Consider the following 24,593-nt stretch of genomic DNA (forward strand, 5'->3'; position numbering starts at 1 on the left):
GGCAGTTAATTTTAAGTAACTGCAGAGCTGTATGAAGAGTTGGCGCCAGCAATTCTTGACAGTTGAAAACATTTAATATAGACACATCATTTTGTAATGTACTAATGAGCCAAAAAAACTAAAAAAGATTAAATCTTGACCATTCTTTCTTTCCTCTTTGCTCGTTTAAGTCTTGATGGTTAGAATATTCTGATACTAATATTGATATGAAGTACCAATTATTGTATGTTTAAGTCTTGATTACTGCTTATATTTGTTAGTCCGATCTATTTTGGATGTCCTATTTATCTATAGTAGTTAATGCTCCTTTCTTTTCGGTCTTTCCTTCCCTGACTTTTTCGCTCTCATTAATCATATTTTTATATTATTTTCGATATGCTTGACTCTATTGACCTATGTCTTGTTTTCCCTGTTCCTCCTCTCTTGTTCTTATCTCTAAAGCCGAGGGTCTTTCGAAAACAGTCGCCCTACCTTTCAAGGTGGGGGTTAGGTCTGTGTACATTCTACCCTCCCCAGACCCCACATGGTGGGACTATATTGGGCTTCTTGTTGTTGTTGTAAGTCTAGATAGTGTCGATGATCAAAACTATCTGATACTTATGCTGATACAAGATACCAGCTATTCAATAAAAGCCTAAGTAATAGAGTTACCTGATGCATGTTAGCTAGACAAAATTAGCGAATACTTGTGCTCATACAAAATAGCAGCTACTTAATAAAAGCCTTGGATGGACAAATTGATAGAGTTATCAGATATATGTGTCCGTACATAGTAGACGGCAAACTCAACTTATTCGGAACTACTTAAGGTAATGAGGTAGCAACTACTCGATGAAAGCTTTGATGCATAAATTGATGAGAGTTATCCAATACTTATGCTAGTAATGAAGAAGGTGGACAAAGTTAACCGGTACTTCTGCTCATACAAGGTAGTATTGGTGGATAAACTAATAGAGCAAGGTAGTATTGGTGGATAAACTAATAGAGTTATTCAATGCATGTGCATAGTAACAAGGTAGATGGGCAAGATTATCCAATACTTTTGCTCATATGAGGTAGTATTGGTGGATAAACTAATAGAGTTATTCAATGCATGTGTTAGTGATGCAGTAGATGGACAAAGTTATTCGATATTTGTGCTTATATGAGGTAGGTGGACAAAGTTATCTGGTACTTCTATTAATACGAGGTAGCATTTGGTGGATAAACTAATAGAGTTATTCAATGCATGTGTTATTAACGAGGTAGGTGGACAAAGTTATCCGATATTCAAGCTCATACGAGGTAGCTACTACTCAATGAAAGCATTGGTGGATAGATTGATAGAGTTATCCAATGCAGGTGCTAGTACAAGGAATCAATCACTCGATAGAATAATCGAGGTGCACAAGATGGCCAAACACCACTATAATAAAAGAAAGTATCCAAACATGGATGCATTCTAATCAGTATCAATGTAACCATCATAATAACCACAAGCCAAAAATGTGGCTATACTTAAATCTCAAGTTTCCTGCTTCATAGTATTGCAAAGATACTCCAAAAAGTTCATCAAGAACAAACTGCACCAAACCTTTCATTATATTATATGCTAAAGGAAAGCCTTTGTTATGTAAATTTACAAAGCTAGAAAAAAACAAGCTCAGCCAATTCTATATATTTTATCAAAATAACAAGATACAGAATTTGTAGCGTGGACTCCGATTCATCAAATGAGACCCCAAGTTCTGCTGGAAAAATAGGAAAATGGTCATCGCTTACTGACCTGAAAGAATGTTTAGAAGCTTTAAGTGTTACATTCCTGCAGTATTCGTCACCCTTTCAACGAATAAAGAATCTCATGGAATCTGAGTAGGCTTGAATCAGCAACAGTTGAGAAATGTGGCAGAGAAGACTCGTACTTTGCTTCTGAAGAGAGGCATTTTGCCGTGGAACAGTTCCTAAACCCAAAATCACTGGCTAAAGATCAAATGTCGTCAGTCATCCAAGTAATCGTCGTTAAACATCATTCTAGCACTTGCACACTCCTCTATTGCTTTTGCATTCACTTCCCTGCCATACCTCCATATGTAATTCAAACCAACGAGCAGCTCTGTGATTGCTGATTCTGTCTTTTCTTGATTTGCATAATAAAGGGTTTGTACTAGCAGCACATTTGTTCTGGAAACAAAGTTCTGATGCTCGAAACTCCGCTCAGACTGCCATCTTATCATGTTATGAGCAAGAGGAGCAAGCCATTCTAGTATCCCCAGCATTGCTTCATTCCACTCACCAGCAAGAACTGTGTCATAAACGGATGACGTCAAGCCCTTAGCAAATGGCTTTAGTTTCGCCCTGAGGGCTGCTCTTAAACTAGCCGGTAGCATGTTGTAAAGATCTTCTCTTGCATCATGTCCGATCAAGTGAGGAGATGCCACTAGTTTCTCAATCACGATAATAACGTTTGCATAATGCAGTGCTAAGGCAGAAGCCCCGAGAGTTTCTGGAGGGGCGTTTAGCAGCCTTTTTTTCGCATTATAACTTGTTAGATAAGAGCAAATTGAATAGCCATCAGCAAGTCTATCTACACCCGCTCCTTTGGTTGCATTGAGAAAACCGGAATGAAATCCATGTGGATCTAGATGGCAATTACTTAGTGGAGAACCGTTCCCAACCATCATGCAGCCTTTTAGCGGTCCAACAGAGGTCGGTCGAGCATGTTTCGAATTTGAACTTTTTCCATTTAAGTTACCTGAACGATCACGGGATTTCCACCACTTCATGCCTGATTTATTAAATAGAGGGAGAGGCCCAGATTTTGTTGTCGACCTCCCCAGAGGCCCCGAATAGAAACCAGCAGAAGAATGCCTTCCAGGAATCGGGCTTGCTGTTGATGTTGAACTTTTCAGAGGACCTGAATAAGAATTCTGAATGTTCCTTGTGCTTGAAATTGGCCCAGATTTGGCAAGGATGTTTTCTACTGGTTCGGAGGAAAATCTAGACAGACTAGTTTCAGATGGGTGAACAGATGACTGAGCATAAGCAACTGAGTGGCTCCGATAGATTTGATCAGAATCTAGATCTCTGGATGCTTTATCCCTCTCATCCACAACGGGATCAACTCCAAACACATGGCCTATCCTACTAAATATAGAAAACAGGGATCTCGCCAAAAGACGGACGGTATAATCATAAGTCCTATTCCAAATAGAGACATTCTTAAGATGCTTCACCTCCTGCTGCTTCCATGCAAGCTTCTTCTCGTATTCAACCAAAGTAATGCTATCTGCATCATCATTTCCCTTCAATCTCCTCAACGTCTGTTCAAGGTCGGAAAGATTCTCCATTTCTTGATACAAATTCGCATTAATCACAATAAACCGTTCCATTTTCTTGATTTTCTTGTCCATCTTCTTCCATGAAAGTTGCCAACCGTAAGGATCAGCACCAACTTTTAGCAAATCATTGAAAGCTTGCTCAAAACTCTTCAAGAATGGGTCGTTGCATTTTTTCGCAAGCCTGGAAACGGCAATTGCTACATGTCCCAAGTTCTCAACCAACTCAGTACATATCATTCTTGCAATATATGAATCATCATCCGAAATTAGCTTTTTTATACCGACAGAGTTCATTATCTCATCCCTCAATCTAGCTACTTGTTTATCACTCAGAGACTGCCATACATGAACCAGTTTAGACATTAAACTTGCAACTTCAAATGCTAGAACACCAACTAGCACCTTTTGATGACCACCCTTCTCATGTTTTTTCGAATTTTTCCACAAATTACGAAACCAAGATTCAGCAACCATCTCTAGTATCAAAGGGGATATTCAAGAATGATCTCAAGCTCAAATCCACCAGCAACTTAATTCTGACTAAAAACAATACAAGAACAACATATGAATGAAATGACATAATGAAAAGCTTTAACTAGTAATTTCTGAAACTTTTGAAGGGGGGAAAAATGTGAAATCCATTTCTTTCACTATTTGTCCTTTTATAAATTTTACAGCTTAGCAATCAAAAGCAGATCTTTGATACTTTCTACTCCAAGATTTCACTATCCCATCTTAAAGTCTATACCTTTTAATTTGGTTTGCATTGGAAAAAGCAAATCTTTTTTTCCCTTTTTCCTCGTCTTTTCCATAATTTCTGTGACTTTACTATCACTATCTGTAAAACCAAAAGTTCACCCAAACAGAACCCAAATAAAGTTCTTTTACTTCTGTCTTTTTCTTTTCTCAAAATTTCAAAACATGAAGAGAAACATTTACAAGCAAAATCCAATTAAAAAGATTAAACACAAATAAGAAGAGGAAATTACTCTACAAAAATACAAATAGAAGCATAAACTCAAAATTCTTCCCCAAAGCAGAAATTAACTAACAAAGACTCCATTTTTATACAGAAATCTCAACCAAGAAAGGAAAAAAAGCAGATAAAAATCCATGGAAGCTACTTCACAAAAGCTATAAAGTCTTTAACTTAAACCCCTTCAAAAATCAGAACTAAAACTACAAAAAGACTCCATTTTTAACCAAAAGAAAAAAAAACCAAGAAAGCTGAAAACTCACCGATTATCTGAGAAGAAATTATTTGTACAACTCAAGAATCACGAGGGGTTCCATTCTTTTGAGGTTTTGGGGTTGGGGTTGGGGGGTGGGGGTAGAAGAAAGGGAGGAAGAAAAGGAAGAGAAGAGGAAGGTGCAGTTGAGACTATGAGTCCACATGCAAGAAAGTGGAAATTTTGTAAGGGAAAAAAATTGAAAAAACGAGTGAAATTTATGATACATTTATTATTATTTTGCATTTGCAGCCTCCAACTTATTCCTATTTATTGTTCTCCTTTCCACCAGCCCAATTTAATTTGTTTAGATTTTATTATGGTACTAACAATTCTTCCTTTGTTTTTGTGTGGTTGGGTTCACCCGGTATTTGGTATTTGTGTTAGAATTCGAAAATTTCACATCGAGAAATTGAGTGTATTCTAACAAATGTGGTTTCATATATCATATTCAAAAATTCTGATTAAAAATAAAATGTTTCTTCTGTTCAATAATAGTTGTTCATGATTGACTTGACATAATAAATTAAGAAGTAATAAATGATAGAGATAATTTTATCAAACTAGCCTTATTAAATACAAGTTATCTAAATATTGAAAAATAAATAGTATTTAATAGCAAAGATAAAATAGACACATCATGATAAATTATTAAGTGATTTTATAAATTGGACAAGTAGTGTTGAACATCTCAAAATAATATAGTGGATAATAAAGATGGACAAAGGGAGTAGTACTTATCAATCCATTACAAGAAGTAGTTTGGTAGTCGGTTAGAGTTATGCACACAATTCTTAGTTAACAATGATTAATTATGAGAAAAGTTATGTGTTAATTTATTTGTATTATTTTCTTTTTAAGTCGCCTTAAAAAAGAATGCATATTTTCTTTTTTTTGACAAGTTTTTAAATTTAATTTTTCATATGACATGTGTAACACAATAAAATTAAAAAATATTTTAATAGATTATACATATTTTCAATTTATAATTACATGATTCAAAAATCTTCTTTATTATCTTAAATGATATATAATGTCAAAACATGACAATCAAATTAAAACAAAAAGAGTATTATTTTATGCATATATTAGTTATACAAAATTTAGTTATTCATATATTAGTTATTTCACTTTTTATTTTATATAACTCCTAATTAAATATCAAATCTGATATTACTTATAAAATATTTAATGCTTGGATAATTCACTTTCAAATGAGCTACCAAAGTAGATTCACTATTTCCTTTGTTTTCAAATCTGTAATTAATGCCATTTTTTTTGAAAAGTGGTATGTAAAATCATCAACTTTAATATATTTCATTTTCTATACTCCTTTAGTCAAAAGAGTCAAACAGAACTACAGAAGAAAATTTATTTGTCAAGTGAAAGAGCTGGTCCAATATCATCAAGTTTGTACTTCAGTTTTTTTGACCATATTTATAATATTAAAAAGAGTTCTCATTTACTCAAAAAAGGGAAAATCCTATTAAAGGAAAAGATATCTTTGTTTGTTTGATGGAAAATATAGATCTCTCACATTCAAAAGATAAAAGTTGCCGAGATGAGAATGTTGAGATGGATGTGTGGTCACACCAGGAGCGACAAGATTAGAAATGAGGCTATTCGGGACAAGGTAGGAGTGACCTCGGTGGAAGACAAGATGCGGGAAATGCAACTGAGATGGTTTGGACATGTGAAGAGGAGAGACACAGATGACCCAGTGAAGAGGTGTGAGAGGTTGGCCATGGATGGTTACAGAAGAGGTAGGGGTAGGCCGAAGAAGTATTGGGGAGAGGTGATTAGACAGGACATGGCTCAGTTACAGCTTACCGAGGACATGACCTTAGATAGGAGGGTGTGGAGGACTCACATTAGGGTAGAAGGCTAGTACATAGTCTCGTTATTCTTCCCTATTCGTAGGCGCATTAGCACATTACAATTCCTTGTGCTCTCATTTCTGCTATTTCTGTTACTATTTATTACTTTCTGTACTTTTGATTACTCTATTTTATCTGTGACGCTGTTGTTATTTATTTTCCTATAGCGCCTTGAATTTCTTAACCTTATCTGACCCCCTTTTTATGCCTTTTATGCCTTTTTTGAGCCGAAGGTCTCTCGGAAAAAACCGTCCTACCTTGATAGGAGTAAGGTCTGCGTACACTCTACTCTCCCAAACCCCACGTTGTGGAATTTCACTGGGTTGTTGTTGTTGTTGTTTGATGGAAAATATTTAAAATATTGATTACTGTTAAATTACGATGGATAAGGGATATCTTAGTGTGTGTCTTTTTCCCAAGTGGGGCCCACTTTTAAGTGGACAACTTGCCCACTTGGTATTTACTCTAATTCTTGTGCCTATATATAGGCAAGGTTGGCAAAGAATATTGGTATGAAGAGACACGAACAGAAAACATATACACTGCAAATTTTCCTACTCTGTTCTCCTTTCTTCTCCCTGATTCTCTCAGTCTTATTTTGCTAAATTTAGTTTAGTTTACAACACGTTATCAACACGAGACTCCCGCTATTTTTTTTCAAGGTAACAAAAAGTGGTAAGAATTTTATTTAATTTTATTTTCATAAAATGACAAATATTTCAAAATTTGAATTTGTGGCTCTAGACATTTTTGGAAAAAGGCTACTCCTCATGGGAACTAGATGCCAAAATTCATCTAGAATCGATGGGTCTGGCAGACACCATCAAAGATGATAACACGACATCTAGTCAAGACCGTGCAAAAGCTATGATTTTTCTCCGCCACCATCTTGACGAATGGCTAAAATTACAATATCTTACATTAAAGGATCCCCTGAAATTGTGGAAAAATTTAAAAGAAAGATATGACCACCTGAAATTGGTCATGCTTCCACAAGCAGGTCATGACTTGTTAAATCAGAGACTAATGGACTTTTAAAATATAACTGAATATAATTCTGTCTTATTTAGAATTACAACTCAGTTAAATTTATACGGAGACAAAATCACTGAGCAAGATAAATTGGAAAAAACATACTCCACATTTCCACCCGCGAATATGCTCCTGCAGCAGCAATATCGCAAAAAAGGTTTTATAAAATATTCTGAATTATTATCTCACCTTCTTATTGCTGAAAGACATAATAAATTATTAATGCAAAATCATGATAGTCGGCCCGTTGGTTCTTTGCCACTCCCTAAAGTGAATCAGGCAAATTATAACCAACGAGAAAGAGGTCATGGCCCCAGTCGTGGTCAAGGAAGGAATTTTAATCATGATACTCGGCTGGCACCGAAAAATGATCAGCAATATAAAAGGCAGGGTAAAAAGCCAGAAGCTTTACCCAAGAAAAATTCAGAAAGCATATGTCATAGATGTGGAGGTGTGGACACTGGTCGAGGACTTATCGGTCGTCAAAACGCTTGGTTCAGCTATATCAGGCATCTTTGAAAAGGGCAAAAAATAATACAGAGATAAATTTTAACTCTGAAGATAATATTGAGCCCATGCATTTGGATGTAGCTGATTTCTTTAATTTTCAAATGAAAATATGAATATCGATAGGACTAATAATATGTAAATATTTTTTTTATCTGTATTAAATATTATGTTTGTATTTTCCTAGTCCATGTAAATAAATAAATAAAATTGTGTAATGTACCATGTGTTAATACTTATTTTATTTTTTATTGAAGAAAATATGGAAATGACTCAAATCTTGTTTGGATCAATGATAAATCAAGAGGATATTTGTGTAATTGATAGTGAAACAACCCATGCTATATTTAAAGACGAGAAATATTTTTCTAACTTTCTAAGAATAAAAGAAAATGTTACTACAATTTCTGGTAATTCAAAAATGATCGAAGGCTCTGGAAGAGCTACTATAATTCTGCCTAATGGGACAATAATTGTTATAGAAGATGCACTATACTTTTCTAATTCCCCAAAAAACTTGTTAAGTTTTAAAGATATTCGCAAAAATGGATATCATGTTGAGACATTAAATGAAATGAATACTGAATATCTTGGCATAACCAAGAGTGTCTTAGGCCATAAATATATTTTGGAAAAATTATCAACTTTGTCATCTGGCCTATATTATGCAAAAATTAATGCAATTGAAGCACATATGATCATAAATCAGAAGTTTACTGATCTAAATACATTTGTGTTATGGCATGATCGAATAGGCCATCCTGGATCAATAATGATGAAACGAATTCTTAAAAATTCAACTGGACATCCATTAAAGAACCAGAAGATTCTTACGAATGATGAATTTTCATGTGCTGCTTGTTATCAAGGCAAATTAATTGTCAGACCATCGACCTTGAAGGTTGGTATCGAATCTCCTGGCTTTTTAAAGTGTATACATAGAGATATATGTGGACCTATCTAGTGGATTATTTAGATATTTTATGGTCCTAATAGATGCATCATCTAGATGGTCTTATGTGTGCCTCTTATCATCCCGCAACCTGACGTTTGCAAAGTTGTTAGCATAAATAATAAGATTGAGAGCGCAATTTCCAGATTATCCAATTAAGGTCATTCGTCTTGATAATGCTGGAGAATTTATATCTCAAGCTTTTAATGATTATTGCTTATTAATTGGAATAAAAATTGAACATCCTGTTGCTCATGTTCATACTCAAAATGGCCTTGCAGAGTCATTTATAAAGCGCTTACAATTGATAGCAAGACCTCTACTAATGAAAACAAAATTGTCAATTACTGTTTGGGGTCATGCTATCTTACATGCAGCAGCACTTATACGTCTCAGACCGATAAATTATAATAAATATTCTCCGTCACAATTAGTATTTGGTCACGAACCAAATATAGTCCATCTAAGAATTTTTGATTGTGCGGTATACATGCCTGTAGCACCACCACAACGTACAAAGATGGGCCCTCAACGAAGGTTGGGTATCTATGTTGGGTTTGACTCACCCTCCATAATTCGATACCTTGAACCGTTGACTGGAGACTTATTCACTACGCGATTTGCAGATTATCGGTTTGATGAAATAATTTTCTCGCCATTAGGGAGAGACAAAAAGGAACCCGAACCCGAACCCAAAAAAGAAATTGTGTGGAAAGTTTCATCACTATCTCATTTTGATCCACGCATCCGCACATGTGAGTAGGAGGTCCAGAAGATTATCCACTTACAGAAAATAGCAAATCAAATGCCAGATGCATTTATTGATTTGAAATAAATAACTAAGTCACATATCCCTACAGTAAATGTGCCTATCCGGATTGATGTCCCAAAAGGACCATCTACGAGTATCATAGCTTCTGAATTCCAAATACGTCAGAAGCGTGGTAGACTATTGGGTTCAAAGGATAAAAATCCTAGAAAAAGAGGCGTGAGAAATAATAAAGATGATACTACAAAAGAACCTCCTGAAGAAGGTCAAGATTTGAGTAATACTGATATTCCTGAAGAAATTAGTGAATCCGAGACTCAAGTGAATGAAAAACTTTCAATAAATTCTTTCGGTGATGAGATAAATTTAGATCGATCTAAAATCACGGTTGATAGTGTTTTTGTATATAATATTGCAATTAACCTAATGCAAGATAGTGAAAGTCTGAGCCTAAATCCATCGAAGAATGTCGACGTAGATGTGATTGTAAGATAGTAAAAGTCTTGAACCTAAATCAATCAGAATTAGACTCGCTTGCTAAACGTGAGGTTTTTGGACCTGTAGTTCAAACCCAAGAAGGTATAAAACCAGTTGGCTATAAATGGGTTTTTGTACGGAAATAAAATGAGAGAAATGAAATTGTAAGATACAAGGCTCGTCTTGTTGCACAAGGATTCTCTAAAAAACCTGGAGTCAACTATGAAGAAACATATTCACCAGTTATGGATGGAATAACTTTTCGATATCTCATCAGTTTAGCTGTGCATAAAAATCTTGAAATACATCTAATGGATGTAATTACAGCTTACCTTTATGGTTCACTTGATAATGAAATTTACTTGAAAATTCAGAAGGATTAAAATTGTCTGCAGCATGTAAAAAGTCTCAAGATATGTACTCAATAAAACTGCAAAGATCATTATATGGTCTGAAACAATCAGGGCGTATGTGGTATAATCGTCTAAGTGAGTACTTAATAAATGAAGGTTATATTAATGATGTTATTTGTCCATGTGTTTTTATTAAGAAAACGGAATCAAAGTTTGTTATACTCGCTGTTTATGTTGATGACATAAATCTCATTGAAACCCCTGAAGAGGTCCAAAAGGTAATTGAATATCTAAAAAAAGAATTTGAAATAAAAGACCTTGGAAAGACAAAACTTTGTTTAGGTCTGCAAATTGAACATTTAACAGACGGGGTCTTTGTCCATCAATCTGCCTACACTGAGAAAATCTTAAAACGATTTTACATGGACAAAGCACATCCATTAAGTACTCCAATGGTTGTTCGATCACTTGAAGTGGAAAAGGATCAATTTCGACCTCCAGAAGAGGATGATGAAATTCTTGGTCCTGAAGTACCATATCTCAGTGCTATTGGTGCACTTATGTATCTTGCTAATGCAACTAGGCCTGATATAACATTTTCTGTTAATTTGCTAGCAAGGTACAGTTCATCCCCAACGCGAAGGCATTAGAACGGTATCAAACATGTTTTGCGATACCTAAAAGGTACTATTGATATGGGTTTGTTTTATACTAATAAAGGTTACACAGACCTTATTGATTATGCAGATGCAGGTTATTTATCAGACCCACATAAAGCTCGAACTCAGACAGGCTATCTGTTTACACATGGAGGAACTGCTATATCATGTCGATCTACAAAGCAGTCTATTGTTGCTACTTCTTCGAATCATGCTGAAATAATAACAATTCATGAAGCAAGTAGAGAATGTGTGTGGTTAAGATCGATGATACAGTTCATCAAAGAAAGATGCGGCCTGGAAAATAATGTTAAAGTACCTACAGTTATATTCGAAGACAATGCCACGTGTATAGCTCAATTAAAAGGTGGCTTCATAAAAGGAGACAGAACGAAACATATTTCACCAAAATTATTCTTCACATATGATCTTCAGAAGAATGATGATATTGATGTACAACAAGTTCGTTCAAGTGATAATCTTGCAGATTTATTCACAAAGGCATTACCAACATCAATTTTTGAGAAGCTGAGATATAAGGTTGGAATGCGTCGTCTCCAAAATATCAAATGAAGTTTTCAACAGGGGGAGTAAAATACGCGCTGCACTCTTTTTTCCTTAACCAAGGTTTTGTCCCACTGGGTTTTTCTGATAAGGTTTTTAATGAGGCAGCAATCAAGGCGTATTACCTGATGTGTGTCTTTTTTCTTCACTAGGCTTTTTTCCACTTGATTTTTTCTAGTAAGATTTTAACGAGCCACATCGTCTATGAATGTTCAGAATAACTCTATATATATATTTCTTTTTTGTTTTTTTACTAGATTTTTTTTAGACATCCAAGGGGAAGTGTTAAATTATGATGGATAATGGATGTCTTAGTGTGTGTCTTTTTTTCAAGTGGGGCCCACTTTTAAGTGGACAACTTGCCCACTTGGTATTTACTCTAATTCTTGTGCCTATATATAGGCAAGGTTGGCAAAGAACATTGGTATGAAGAGACACGAACAGAAAACATATACACTGCAAATTTTCCTACTCTGTTCTCCTTTCTTCTCCCTGATTCTCTCAGTCTTATTTTGCTAAATTTAGTTTAGTTTACAACAATTACAAATTTGACTATATAAGAAATTATACTTGACAGCTTCCTGTTTTTGTCATTGAATGAATTTCAACAAATTACTTCTACAGCTAATTACCAACCTTGAATAATAAAGTAATTTAATTTAAATACAATAAAAACTTTTTTGAAGTTGTATTGAGATTATTTTATACCTCATATTTCATACGGGGTAAATTAGTCCAAATATTTTATGATACTTTAATAAGCAAAAGACATGTTTGGGGACTAGTTATCATGCGATTATAATTCTTGAACTAACTTATCTTTACTTGAAAGGTGAAATAAAATAATAAAAATTGAATGTGATCTACTATAACAAAAGAGACATTTAGTAACAATAGATTTTCATTTCAGTTATTGCCATAAAAACATTTAGCATCACATCATTTATATACAATGTTGGTTATAACTTGTAAGTGCTCATATTTATTATTGCTACTAAATATAATATAACAATAATTATTATTAATGCTAAAAATCATTTATTTATTGTAGTGGGATATCCCAAAATTGAATTTGAAATTAAAATTTATATTTTATTTGATTAAAGGTATAAATTTATCTCGAAATAAATTTATACTTTCAATCAAACAAAATATTAATTTCAATATCAAACTTAATTCTGAGAAATTCATCTTATCTCATCAACCAAACGATACTCTCAACTAATCCCAACCCACTAAGAAATTTTAAAATTTGAGATGCAAGAATAAGAAATAATATAAAGTTAGAGACTAAAAAGGAAAATTAGATAAGTAGAGGGGGGCAGAAGAAAATATAGAAAGATGTGTCTCAATCATTATAGATGACCAAACAGCTTATTACTGTTTTGACCTTCGGGTCAAATCTTGGGGACCCATTTACGACAAAAACATGACCCACCCACTTAACCTAGTTTTAATAGCTTCTTTTTTTCCCTACTTTTCATATATCTTTATCTGTTTTTCTTTTTTTAAAAAAAAAAACTTTAATGTTGAAAGGAATCTTCTTAACTTATAGGGACTAACAAAATATAGTATAGTATAAATTTCTGAGCTCGAGAAAACTGACAGATATTTATTTATAATAATTATCAAAATAAGCGTTATATATACTCCAAAGGAGGATAGTTTTGTTTGTTTGGTTAAGTGTTGCTTCTGTATAACATTTTTTTTTAAAAAAATTATTTGTGTCTTGGGAATACACACAAGTTTTACTACTTTGATTCTAAGATAAACAAAAATGGTTTTAGAATTTGAAAAATTTTCAAAAAGTTATTTTCACAATTTTTACTTTAAATTATTTATAAAAATTCAAAAACAATTTCAATTAGTCTTTATGTTCAGACACAACTTTGATTTTTAAATATCATTTTAAACTTGAAATTAAATACGTATTTATTTTTTAAATTTCATAATTCTTATGTCCAAACGCCGACTAAATAAACAAAGAAAAAGCAGTTGTACGTGATGTGAAATTCTTTTGCGTTTAACAAGAAGAATTGAGTTCAATTTAATGATGAAGCCAAGGTTTTAGAAGTCAAAATATTAAAAAATACATGAAAAACTCAAGAAATTCAATATATAATATATATATATATTAACACTGTCAATTGGCACTCCTCCGCCCCGGATGATTTTACCATTCGATGACTCTAAATTAATCATGTCAATGAATATTAAATACACATGGTTATACAATAAGAAAAAAAGTAAATGAAGAGGTGAAAACAAATTACAAATTGTATGTTTACTAGTAGTATTAATAGAAATAAATAAATGAGCTTGATTACTAAGAGGTCGTTTGGATTGGCTTATAAGCTGCTTATAAGTTATTTTCAGTTTTTTTTAAGTGTTTGACTGACCAGCTTAAAGTCATTTTATGCTTAAAATAAGCCCCGATAAATAAAAATTGGCCTACACCTATTTTTTTAAAAAAAACTTATAAATAGTTTTCAACTTATAAGTTATTTGAAAATAAGTCAATTCAATCAGGCTATAAATGTTATATCGTTCTTTTAATATCCTAAAGAGTTCAGAATTGAAAAAAGGGCTGGCAAATGAATGTTTTATATTTCCACTGCTGGACTATTCTTCCAAACATACTTAATATAACAAAAGAAAAACTATTTCGTATTATATACTCTATAATATCCTTATGATTAGATTTAGCTATGATTTAATGAAATTGGAATCTTGAAACATTTTTGTATAAATTAAGCTAGAGTAGGATTTGAAGTATTCAACAAGTTCGTGATCTTCTCTAGCTTAATTTATTGTTTCTTGTTATATACTTTGTTGTTATAATAACAAGAGTAGATGGAACTAGGATTATGATTATATCACTTAAATAAACCAATTTTTTAATTACTTCTTGAAGTTTTTTTTTTATTCGATATCTATTAAGTTAGATTTAGATTTGCATTTTATATGTCTTATAGAAGGAGAAACACTTACTATCAGTGATTCCTCTATTCACAAGACTCGAGCTCGATACTTTTTGAGGTGTCTGTTATTCATATTTGTCAAAACAACATTATTTGAGAATTGAAATTCTTATTTTCTTATATAGTTTTCTGTAACACAAGAGTTAAAAGAGAAGAAAATGACATATTTTTTTTTGTATCTTGTGTGAATCCAAATGACTTAAAAGAGAGGACTTTTAGTAGTTATATTTTCTTATATTCCATGATTGTAAAGACAATAATTGCTTTCTAAGCTAAAATTATGGACTTTTTGTAGCCTAGTGTTTTTGGCAATTCTCCAAGTAATAGAGATAGGAAATTATGAATGATTTAAATCATAATGGGGTCAAAAATTGCCTGTGTAATTAAGAAGAAATGCAATTTTGTGAAAAAAGGCAAAATATTTGGGAAGAGACATAATTAGGTCTTATGCATCTAAATATACAATGTTTTCAATGAAGAAAGTGACAGAAAGTAATAAGAAAGTGATTGAACTTATATAATTACCGTAATGAGTCAAAAATGGGATCCAACCTTGGTAGGGTTGGACATGATATTGAAATTAAAATTTTTGATACCGCAATCTCGATATGATGATATTTGGTAAGTGTTTTCATTTATTTTTTTTGTTATTCAATATGGTATTCAATATTTGTAAAAAAGAATTATCAAAATATTGAATACCGAAATAAAGTTTCTTAGTTATTTGCACAATTTATATATATAATTATAATACTAACAAATATAAAAATTAGTATAGTACGAAATTAATTGTTTAGACATATGTTGAAACTTTTGACTATTTTATCTTAATCGAAATGTCCTTTTTGTGTAATTGATTAATGAAGGATTTTCTTATAATTCCTTTTGAATATTTCTGCATATATAAGGTACTAGTATATCGAAGTCATAGTTCTCTATTATATGAGTATATATAAGTCGAAGTCATAGTTCTCATTATATGAGTATATATAAGTCGAAGTCAAACGAATTATGATTACTGATTTACCATACGCTAAATATCAGAACACAACTTAAAAATATCGAACTATACCAATTAATCTAATCTAATAATAATATAATGTTTTTTCACATCAAAAATCAAAATTATCAAACCTAAATTTTAAATAATGTATCATACCATGTTATGCACACCCTCCTTAAGTACCCACTCGTCTTCTTTCCACATAAATCTATTAGGAGTACAAGTCGAGAAGAAAATGGGATCAACTTGAGAATTGGGCTTTCATATTGGAGTTACATGCATAAAGTTACATATTTGGCCCAACGATCAAAATATTATATTCTTTAGTTAAATATATATATACACACATATATATATAGGGAAACTTATAGAAAATCTCACTAATTTAGGAGCTAATTACTTAGATACACTATATTTTGTAATATTATAAATTTTACCAAATTTTAGTGAGTTCGAATAGGTCTAAATACGCCTAGATACATGTATTTCAAGATACATATGTTCAAAATTAGGTGTAATTTATTCTAGATACACTCTATCTAAGTGGATTCACGTGTATTTGGGATACATAACAAATCTTGCTCGCCTCCCTCCCATATTGCTTGCCATTTTCCTATAAATCTGATATTCCAAATACATGTGAATCATATTAGAGTATCAATACATGTATCTAGTGTGATTCACATGTATCTGGAATGCATGACTATCTTGCTCGCCTCTCTCCCTATTTTAGTGTATCTGGTATCAAAAAATCATGTATCCAGGTGTATCCACCTCAATATATGGTAGAAAATTTTTAATTAGTGGTAAGATACGTAATTATTTAAAAATATATGTAGAATTAGTATATATGACATGTATGTATGTCTAGTTATGTAGTTTAATATATATTAAAAATATATATTTTTGATATTGATTTTAATATACAAAAGATATATATTTATTGGCTATCTTATTTGGGTCATGAGATTAATATATCTATGTCAGTTTGGATTTCATGTTTCATATTCTTCAAGAAAACAATATGTGTTTGGGGGTTTTCAAAACTAAAAATTACAGCAATGACTTGAAAATGCGTACATTATTTTGAACTTTTGACTCCCGCTTTCTCTGTAGGCAATTTTTTTAAGATCAAGAATCAAAACTTATTAAACTTGAAAATTTGCTCGTGAGACAAATAAGGTCAAAAATTAAAGATCATTCATATCTAAGATCATTCTTGTTACTCACTCGCTTGAAAGGTAGGAATTGCACAAGTTATCCACTTTAAGTGTCCATATTTAAAATATATCTAGCTTGTAAAAGTTCTTTAAAATCTAATCAATTTTAAATAACTTCAGATCGCACTTTAAATTTGTTTTTGTAAACCTTGGCTATTCTTTAAACAAGAGTCCTAAAAGGGTTATTTGTGCAGGTTTTATGGAAATTTTCAGCCTTGTTCTAATCTCCTGTTTTGATGTAGTATTAATTATTATTTTTTGGGGCACTTTAGTTCCAATTTTTTTGTGGGTGATCGACCTTACATTTTTGTTACTAATTGTTTTTGTTTTCATTGTGATATGTTTGCAACACATTATAGTTTTAAACAGTGACTTCATATCTACAATTTATTATAATTTTATTAAATTTTTACCCATAAATTTTAAATTGGATGTTCATTTGGCATAAGTAGCCTACAAGCTCTTACTTGATGTTTGTTCCACGTTCCTTATACTTGATGAATCCTTTGGATCATAAGAGTGAAAAAATCAATAGACTCTTAAGCTTGGAATATCGATTTCACCACATGTAATATTAAAAATGCGAACATTAAATTTTTTAATTTGAAACAAATGAGCGAATAGATTTGATGAAGTTTTAGGATAAATGCAATAATATTGAACTACATATCTTAAATACAACAACTAGTAGATGGTTGCAAATTGCAATATAGTACCAACTTGAAAATAAATACGCATAGAGTTGTCGCCAATTTATAATTGCCCCTAAACTTTATGATTGATAATGGCCAATTTATAAGGGCTCAATATATTCCTACGACCAATTTATAATGAGTCCTATCATCAAACAAATGACATAAATATATCTTTTATCCGCATAGAGTTGTCGCCAAATCTATAAGAGAAATATTTAAATAAAATTCATGTGTGCGAAGAATAAAAAAAATAACTTGAAAACACACACTAAAATTAGGCTATTGCCAGGAAACTCTTATTATAAAGGTTACAATGAGTAAAGTGAAGATTAAGAGGGGGGTGGGGAGTGATTTAAAAATTTTGATAGTCGACGGTCTAAAGGTGATAGTCGACTTAGCCTGCAAATAGATAATTTAAACAATACAAAATATAAATGCGTAATTAAAATGGAGACAGAAAGATTTATCCTGGTTTGGAACACCAATGTGGTGCCTACTTTCAGTTTCCTTGGGTTACATGGATTTCCCTTAGAGCTTCCCGAAGAATGGTAAGAGTACATATTTGGGTAATGCTTTTTGTCTCTAACCAATTGATCATATGATTGACACAACGTCTACCTGTATAACCTACACTTCTCTCTTTCTTTCTCCTTTTTGTCCTACACTTCTCTCTTTCTTTCTCCTTTTTGTTTACAATTGTATTCTTGTAGAAGTACATAGTATCTGAAAGATGGAAGAACTAAATGAATACAAGTTCAAGTGAGCTTGTGTGGTGTCTTTGGAGTAGTCGAGAGGCTTTTTATGACTGGCTTCTGATGATGATTTAGCTGTTAGCTCTGAAAGGAATAACCCAAGGAATTTCATTCAATCAAGGATTAGTGATTCCTTGATTGAGTATACACGTCCATATCAGATATGTTCATGTGTTTCCTTCTTCAAGATATTCTGCAGAATACTTCTTTCCTTCTGATCCTTCTTTCCTTGTACGTTGATCCTTTTTTCCTTGTGCTATCTTCTTTTCTTTCTTTAGTGTTCCTTCTTCCTTGATCCTTCTCTTTCTGAGTGATCTTCTTTTCTTTCGTCAGTGTCTTTCCTTTCTTGATTCATGGAAGCAGATTCCTTGATATATGGAAAGTTTAATTCTCCTTCCTTGATCTACTATGCTAATTGATTTAATTAGCTTTTTTCTTGTCTTGATTTATCTTTTCCTTTTTGATTTGTTTGTACCTATTTCCTATAATAGAAGGTCTAGTCATTATTCAAAATATCTTAATGCTAACAATCTCCCCCTTTTTGATCATGACAATAATTTATAGTTGACTTCCCTTTCTATGTAGTTGACCTCCTTCCCTTCCTGTTGCTCCCACTGTCTTACTGCAATCAACTTGAATAGCTACTCCCCCTTTGACATAATCAAAAAGGAAAACAAGCAAAAAAAAATGTCCAAAAACGTAGCATAATACATAGAACAATGCACCAGAATATAGTAGATAAAAGCACAAAAGCAGTTTAGAGTGAGGGGAAAGAAACCCCAAAATTACAGTCCAACAAAAAAAGGGACATATCCCCCAAAAGAGTTTTTAGAGGTCAGAGGTAGTTTTAACGACAACCGAGAAAGTACTTCTGAGTGTTGAGAACATTCCTGCAAAAGGAATCATAGGAGCGCTCAACATCCTTGAAGAGATTAGAGTAAGAGGTTTGAACAGAGACAACCAACTCATTGTTGGAGGAGTCGACTCCTGTACGCAAAGAGTCAACTTGCTTAATCAACCTATTCACAGAGCGAACCCCATTCCTTTTCAAGGAATCTATAGCCAATCGAAGTTTGCCAAGATCGATACTGGTGTCCTTGCTGTGCTGCAAAATCTTTTCAATCGACTCCTGTAGTACCTGCATGTTAGTCTCAAGGGAGTCTAGACGAAGCTTAATATCAGAGGCCTCCTTAAGTAGGAGGGAATCAGAGTCAACAGAGACACGAGTAACTCTAGGAGAATCTAGCCTCACCTTTAGAGATTTCTTCTTATGCCACTTTTTGTCAATGAAAGCTTAACCCAAGCTGGAGAAGGTCCTAGAGTCATAGGTAGCAGAGATTTTCACAGGTTTGAAATTTGACAGATCCACCAAAGAATCAATGATGATACGAGATATGAGTAGTCCATAGGGCAAACTAGCTGAAGGACTGGGCTCTTTAGCACTTTCAAAGATATACTCACGAATCCACAAAGTCCAATTGGTACGATATTTTTTCAACAGACAGAACAAAAGAAAAACATCTCTGTTAGCGATGCTATTGAGCGAGCCTTTGCGAGGAACCAGAGTAGTTGCAATTATATGTGCCAAAATTTGATTCTCAAAATAGAGAGACAGAGGACCAAAATTAGACAAGTTTGCATTAGGTTCAGCAACAAAAGCCCTAGCAGTGTCCAGGGTAACTTCAAAATCGTCAGGCCATGTACCATTCATATAGGAGATATCACCAGAGAATTCAGACCCAAAAACATCTTTAAACAATTTATCATTCACGAAAATACAATTTTCCAACACAAGAGTTTCTAACTCATCATTATCATCAAGCATTCGAAGATTAGCATAAAACATTCAAATAGGATCCTCAAAGCATTCAAGCCCACAAAGTCGCAGAAAATGTGCAAAGAATTTAGAAAATTAATTTGAAAAATTTATGATGCCTAGATTTTTTCGCAAAAAGCAAAATATTTCTTTCAGTAAGGGTTTAGTAAAAATGTCAGCAAGTTGATTTTCAAAATCAATAAATTCAAGCACAAAATCTCCATTTTCTACATGATCTCTAATAAAATGATGTTTAATGTCAATATGCTTAGCTCTGGAATGATGCACATTATATTTAGACAGGCTAATTACACTAGTATTGTCACAAAAAATAGGAACAACTTCATATGATAAATCATAATCAAGTAGTTGATGCATCATCTAAAGTAATTGAGTTCCACAACTTTCGACAACAAGATATTCAGCTTCAGTAGTTGATGATGCTATGGAAGTCTGCTTTTTGCTATGCCAGAATATTAAGGATTGTCCCAGCATTTGACAAGTTCTGCTAGTACTTTTTCTGTCACTTTTATCACTTGCAAAATCAGTATTTGAGTATCCAATTAGATCAAAATTAGATGAGTGAGGATAACATAATCCCATTTCAGAGGTTCTAATGAGATATCGAATAATGCTTTTTACAGCAGTAAGGTGGGATTCTTTTGGTGCGGATTGAAATCTGGCGCATTTGCATACACTGAACATTATGTCCGGTCGACTGGCTATTAAGTATAGCAATGAGCCAATCATTCCTCAATATAATTTTTCATCTACATCCTTCATTGTAGGATCAACTTCAAGACAAGTTGATAGACTCATGGGAGTCCCAAAAACTTTACCTTTTTCCATTCCGAACTTTTTGATTAATTCTTTTGCATACTTCCCTTGACTAACAAAGATACCTTTGGATGTTTACTTGATTTGAAGTCCAAGGAAGAATGTAAGTTCTCCCATAAGGCTCATTTCAAATTCTCCTTTCATAAGATTTGCAAAGTTCTCACACATAGAAGAGTTAGAATTTTCAAAAACAATATCATCCACTTAAATTTGAACAATAAGGAGATTTGAATCAAGTTTTTTTGTAAACAAAGTAGTATCAATTTTTCTTGTTTGAAAATTATTTAAAAGTAGAAAAGAGCTAAGACGTTCATACCAAGCTTAGGAGCTTGTTTGAGACCATAAAGAACTTTAGAAAGTTTAAAAAACGTAATCTGGACAAGAAGGATTTTCAAAACCAAGAGGTTCTTTTACAAACACTTCTTCATTTATAAAACAATTTAAAAAACCACTTTTCAGATCCATCTGAAATAATTTAAATCTATTGAAAGATGCGTAAGCAAGAAGGATGCGAATAAATTCTAACCTTGCAACATGAGCGAAAGTTTCGTCATAGTCAATACCTTCCTGTTGTGAGTACCCTTGAGCCACCAATCTGGCTTTATTTCGGATTACTTTTCCTTCTTCGTTTAATTTATTTTGAAAGACCCATTTTATTCCTATAACAGAGCAGTTCTTTGGTCTTTTAGTAAGTACCCAAACTTGATTTATTTCAAATTGATCAAGTTCTTCCTTCATGGATTGAACCCATGATTCATCAGCTAATGCTTCGTCAATGCGTCTGGGCTCAATTTGTGATATTAGAGCTACTGATGCTTGCTTCTTTAATTAAGCTCTGGTCTACAACTTTTCATTTGGATCACCAATGATAAAATCATTTGGATAGCTTGCATTGTGCTTCAATTCTCTGGGTACATTGGTCTTTTCTAATATGATAGTCGATTCATCTTTAGTGTTAGTCGACTCTGTTTGAGAAGTATTATCAGCATCAGATTGAGGTAATGGAATTTTCGAAGAAATTTCCTCCTCAGAGGTTAATACATCAAAAACCTGCATACTTAGGTTAGTGTCATCAAAAACAACATGTACAGATTCTTCAACACGTAAAGTTCGTTTATTAAAGACTCTGAAAGCACGACTGGAAGGAGAGTATCCCAGAAATATACCTTCATCACTTCTGAGATCAAATTTTTTCAGATTATTCTTACAATTGTTATGGACATAGCATTTGCATCTGAAAGGATGAAAATAGCTAACGTTCGGCCTCTTTCCTTTCCACAACTTATAAGGAATTTTCTTCAATATAGGTCTAATTAGGCACTTGTTTAGAATATGACATGCAGTACTTACAGCTTCAGCTCAGAAGTGATTTGGGAGACTTCCATCTAGAAGTAGAGTTTTTGCAGTGTCCTGAAGTGACCGATTCTTTCTCTGCACAACTCCATTTTGCTGTGGTGACCGAGGAGATGAAAAGTTTTGAGTAATTCCATGTTCATTGCAGAATTCCATGTTCATCGAGAAACTTCATCTTAGACCTAAGCTTATGATTAATAAGAACTCGAAAGACGAACATATTCTTTTATACTCTTGTCAAGGAGTTCTTATGTTTGTTTCCACAGGATGGAAATCTACTTATTATGTTGTCAATCCAATAACTCAAGAGGAAATAACACTACGACATACACTTCACCCCGGCTATATATGTGCTCTCTACTTTTGTCCCTACACAAGACAATTTAGAATTCTTTATGCGAAAATACGAGGCACTTCTTGTCAGTATTTCGTATATATTTTCAAGAACATAAGTGTAGGAAAATCCATTCGTCCACCTCTTTCAACTTTTTGTCAAAATGTGGCAATCCAGCAGTTGTTAATGGAGCATTGCATTGGATCATTTGCCGAGATTTAGAAAGAGAAGATATTACTTGTTGTGAAAACGGAATTATGGTTTTCAGAATGGATAAGGAAGAATTCTCTACTATGCCTCATCCTGGAAGTAGTGTGTGCAACTCAAAGCAATCACATCTAACTATGATTCTTATGGTGAAGGATGATTGTTTGTTTTTCTCTAACTTGCGTATCCCCCAGTATACAATGAATATGTGGATCTTAGAGGACTATGACACACGATCGTGGATCAAAAGCTACAAGATTAATCTCTCAGATGAGAGAATTTTCCCTTTTAGTTCTCGTCTCATGGAACTTGACAACAGCTCTAGGTGGATAATGCTTTTGTACATCCAAGAAGGTGAACTTTTGCTTCATTTGAAGCTGATTACGAGCTATATCTCTATAATTTGGATCATAGAACTGTGAAGAAACTTGAATTGCCACGACCAAAAATGTTGTTCTATACTCATTGTAACCTTTATAATAAGAGTTTCCAGGCAATAGCCTAATTTTAGTGTGTGTGTTTTCAAGTTATCAAATGGTGTTTTTTGTTGTGTTAGTGTAGCATTGTGATTAAGTATATGTCAAGTTAGTATGCAGCCTATTCCATTTGTCCAGAATGTTTTATACTTTGTCGTAATGTAAGGTTTTCAGTTTGAATCTATCTTGGTCCAACTTGTTGAGTAAATAAAAAGTGTCCTCTTTTTAACAACTTAAATTTTTAGATGGGATACACACAATGCTTTGGTAATGCATCGTTATGCTGAAGGCATGAATAAAGTCTGCGTACATCCTATCCTCTCCAGACCTTACTTGTGAGGTTATATATGTTATTGTTGATCGCACACTTCAACACAACCCCTATGACACATTCTATATTCATGCCTGCCATTTCGAATCAGACTTTTATTTACTACCAAAGAGTACTCTGCTCAGTTAAACAGTGAGGGAGTTTGCATAAACAAAATGATGTAAAGGGTCTTACACTTTATTTTAAGAGCATTACTTTGTAGTAAATATCGAATTTCAAATACTATATGTAGGCCCTTGGGTGACATCCAATAAAATTGGAATGGCACAGAGAGGATTGGCACGACCCTTATGCAAGGATGACTCGCACTCTCTCACACACAATTAACAATACTATTCGTAAAGAACTTTCAGAATTGTTGTATCTTTAATTTATTGTAGTGAAATGGTGTCACTTTTAAGTTTCAGTTCCTCAATCTCATTAGTTTTTTCACTGAAGTGTGCTGAATGTTACAATGTTTGATCTATGTCCAAACACAAGAAACAATTTCTTTTACTAACAGCTAGGTACATGGTTATGTCAGTTGCAAGTGGAGATTCTATCCGTTTCTGGTTTTCTACTGGCATAAGAATTGCACCAAAAATTCATGTAAAGCGATTACAGCAGCCAAAGAAATGATATTGAAAACAATCAAGAATTTTCTCTTTACATATTCGAGCCATCTTAGTCTCGTCTTTCTCATCTTATCCATCACGGAGGCTACTCGCACCTTGTCTCAAATAGCTTCATAGGTAACTGCTAATCTATCTCTCCTACTATGCCCACACATTCTGTTAGTAAACTGTATTGTAAATATTAAAAACAGTAACAACAACTAAAGGTAATAAAACACAGAATCTGAAAAATTAATGC

At 33.2% G+C, this 24,593-nt stretch overlaps 1 protein-coding gene, 1 non-coding gene and 1 pseudogene across 3 annotated transcripts; 2 read left to right on the forward strand and 1 right to left on the reverse strand.

Moving 5' to 3' along the window:
• Nucleotides 1-1,547: 1,547 nt before the first annotated feature.
• LOC129899662 (uncharacterized) lies at nt 1,548-4,791 on the reverse strand. Of its 2 annotated transcripts, none has more exons than XM_055974689.1 (2): nt 4,557-4,791; nt 1,548-3,853 (listed from the first exon to the last, which is right to left on the reverse strand). In XM_055974689.1, exon 2 carries the CDS (start codon nt 3,789-3,791, stop codon nt 1,977-1,979), a length of 1,815 nt encoding a protein of 604 aa, XP_055830664.1. In that variant the 5' UTR covers nt 3,792-3,853; nt 4,557-4,791; the 3' UTR covers nt 1,548-1,976. The 2 variants fall into 2 exon arrangements, with proteins under 2 accessions (XP_055830664.1, XP_055830655.1); XM_055974680.1 differs by having other exon boundaries at nt 1,548-3,857.
• Nucleotides 4,792-22,377: 17,586 nt separating this feature from the next.
• On the forward strand, nt 22,378-23,439 carry LOC129885372 (uncharacterized; annotated as a pseudogene).
• Nucleotides 23,440-23,972: 533 nt separating this feature from the next.
• Nucleotides 23,973-24,075, forward strand: LOC129903921 (U6 spliceosomal RNA). Its single transcript, XR_008770318.1, has one exon. It is a non-coding gene; the product is annotated as a U6 spliceosomal RNA (small nuclear RNA).
• Nucleotides 24,076-24,593: the final 518 nt, after the last annotated feature.

This window comes from Solanum dulcamara, chromosome 1, assembly GCF_947179165.1.
Source record: "Solanum dulcamara chromosome 1, daSolDulc1.2, whole genome shotgun sequence".
Classification (NCBI taxonomy): domain Eukaryota; kingdom Viridiplantae; phylum Streptophyta; class Magnoliopsida; order Solanales; family Solanaceae; genus Solanum; species Solanum dulcamara.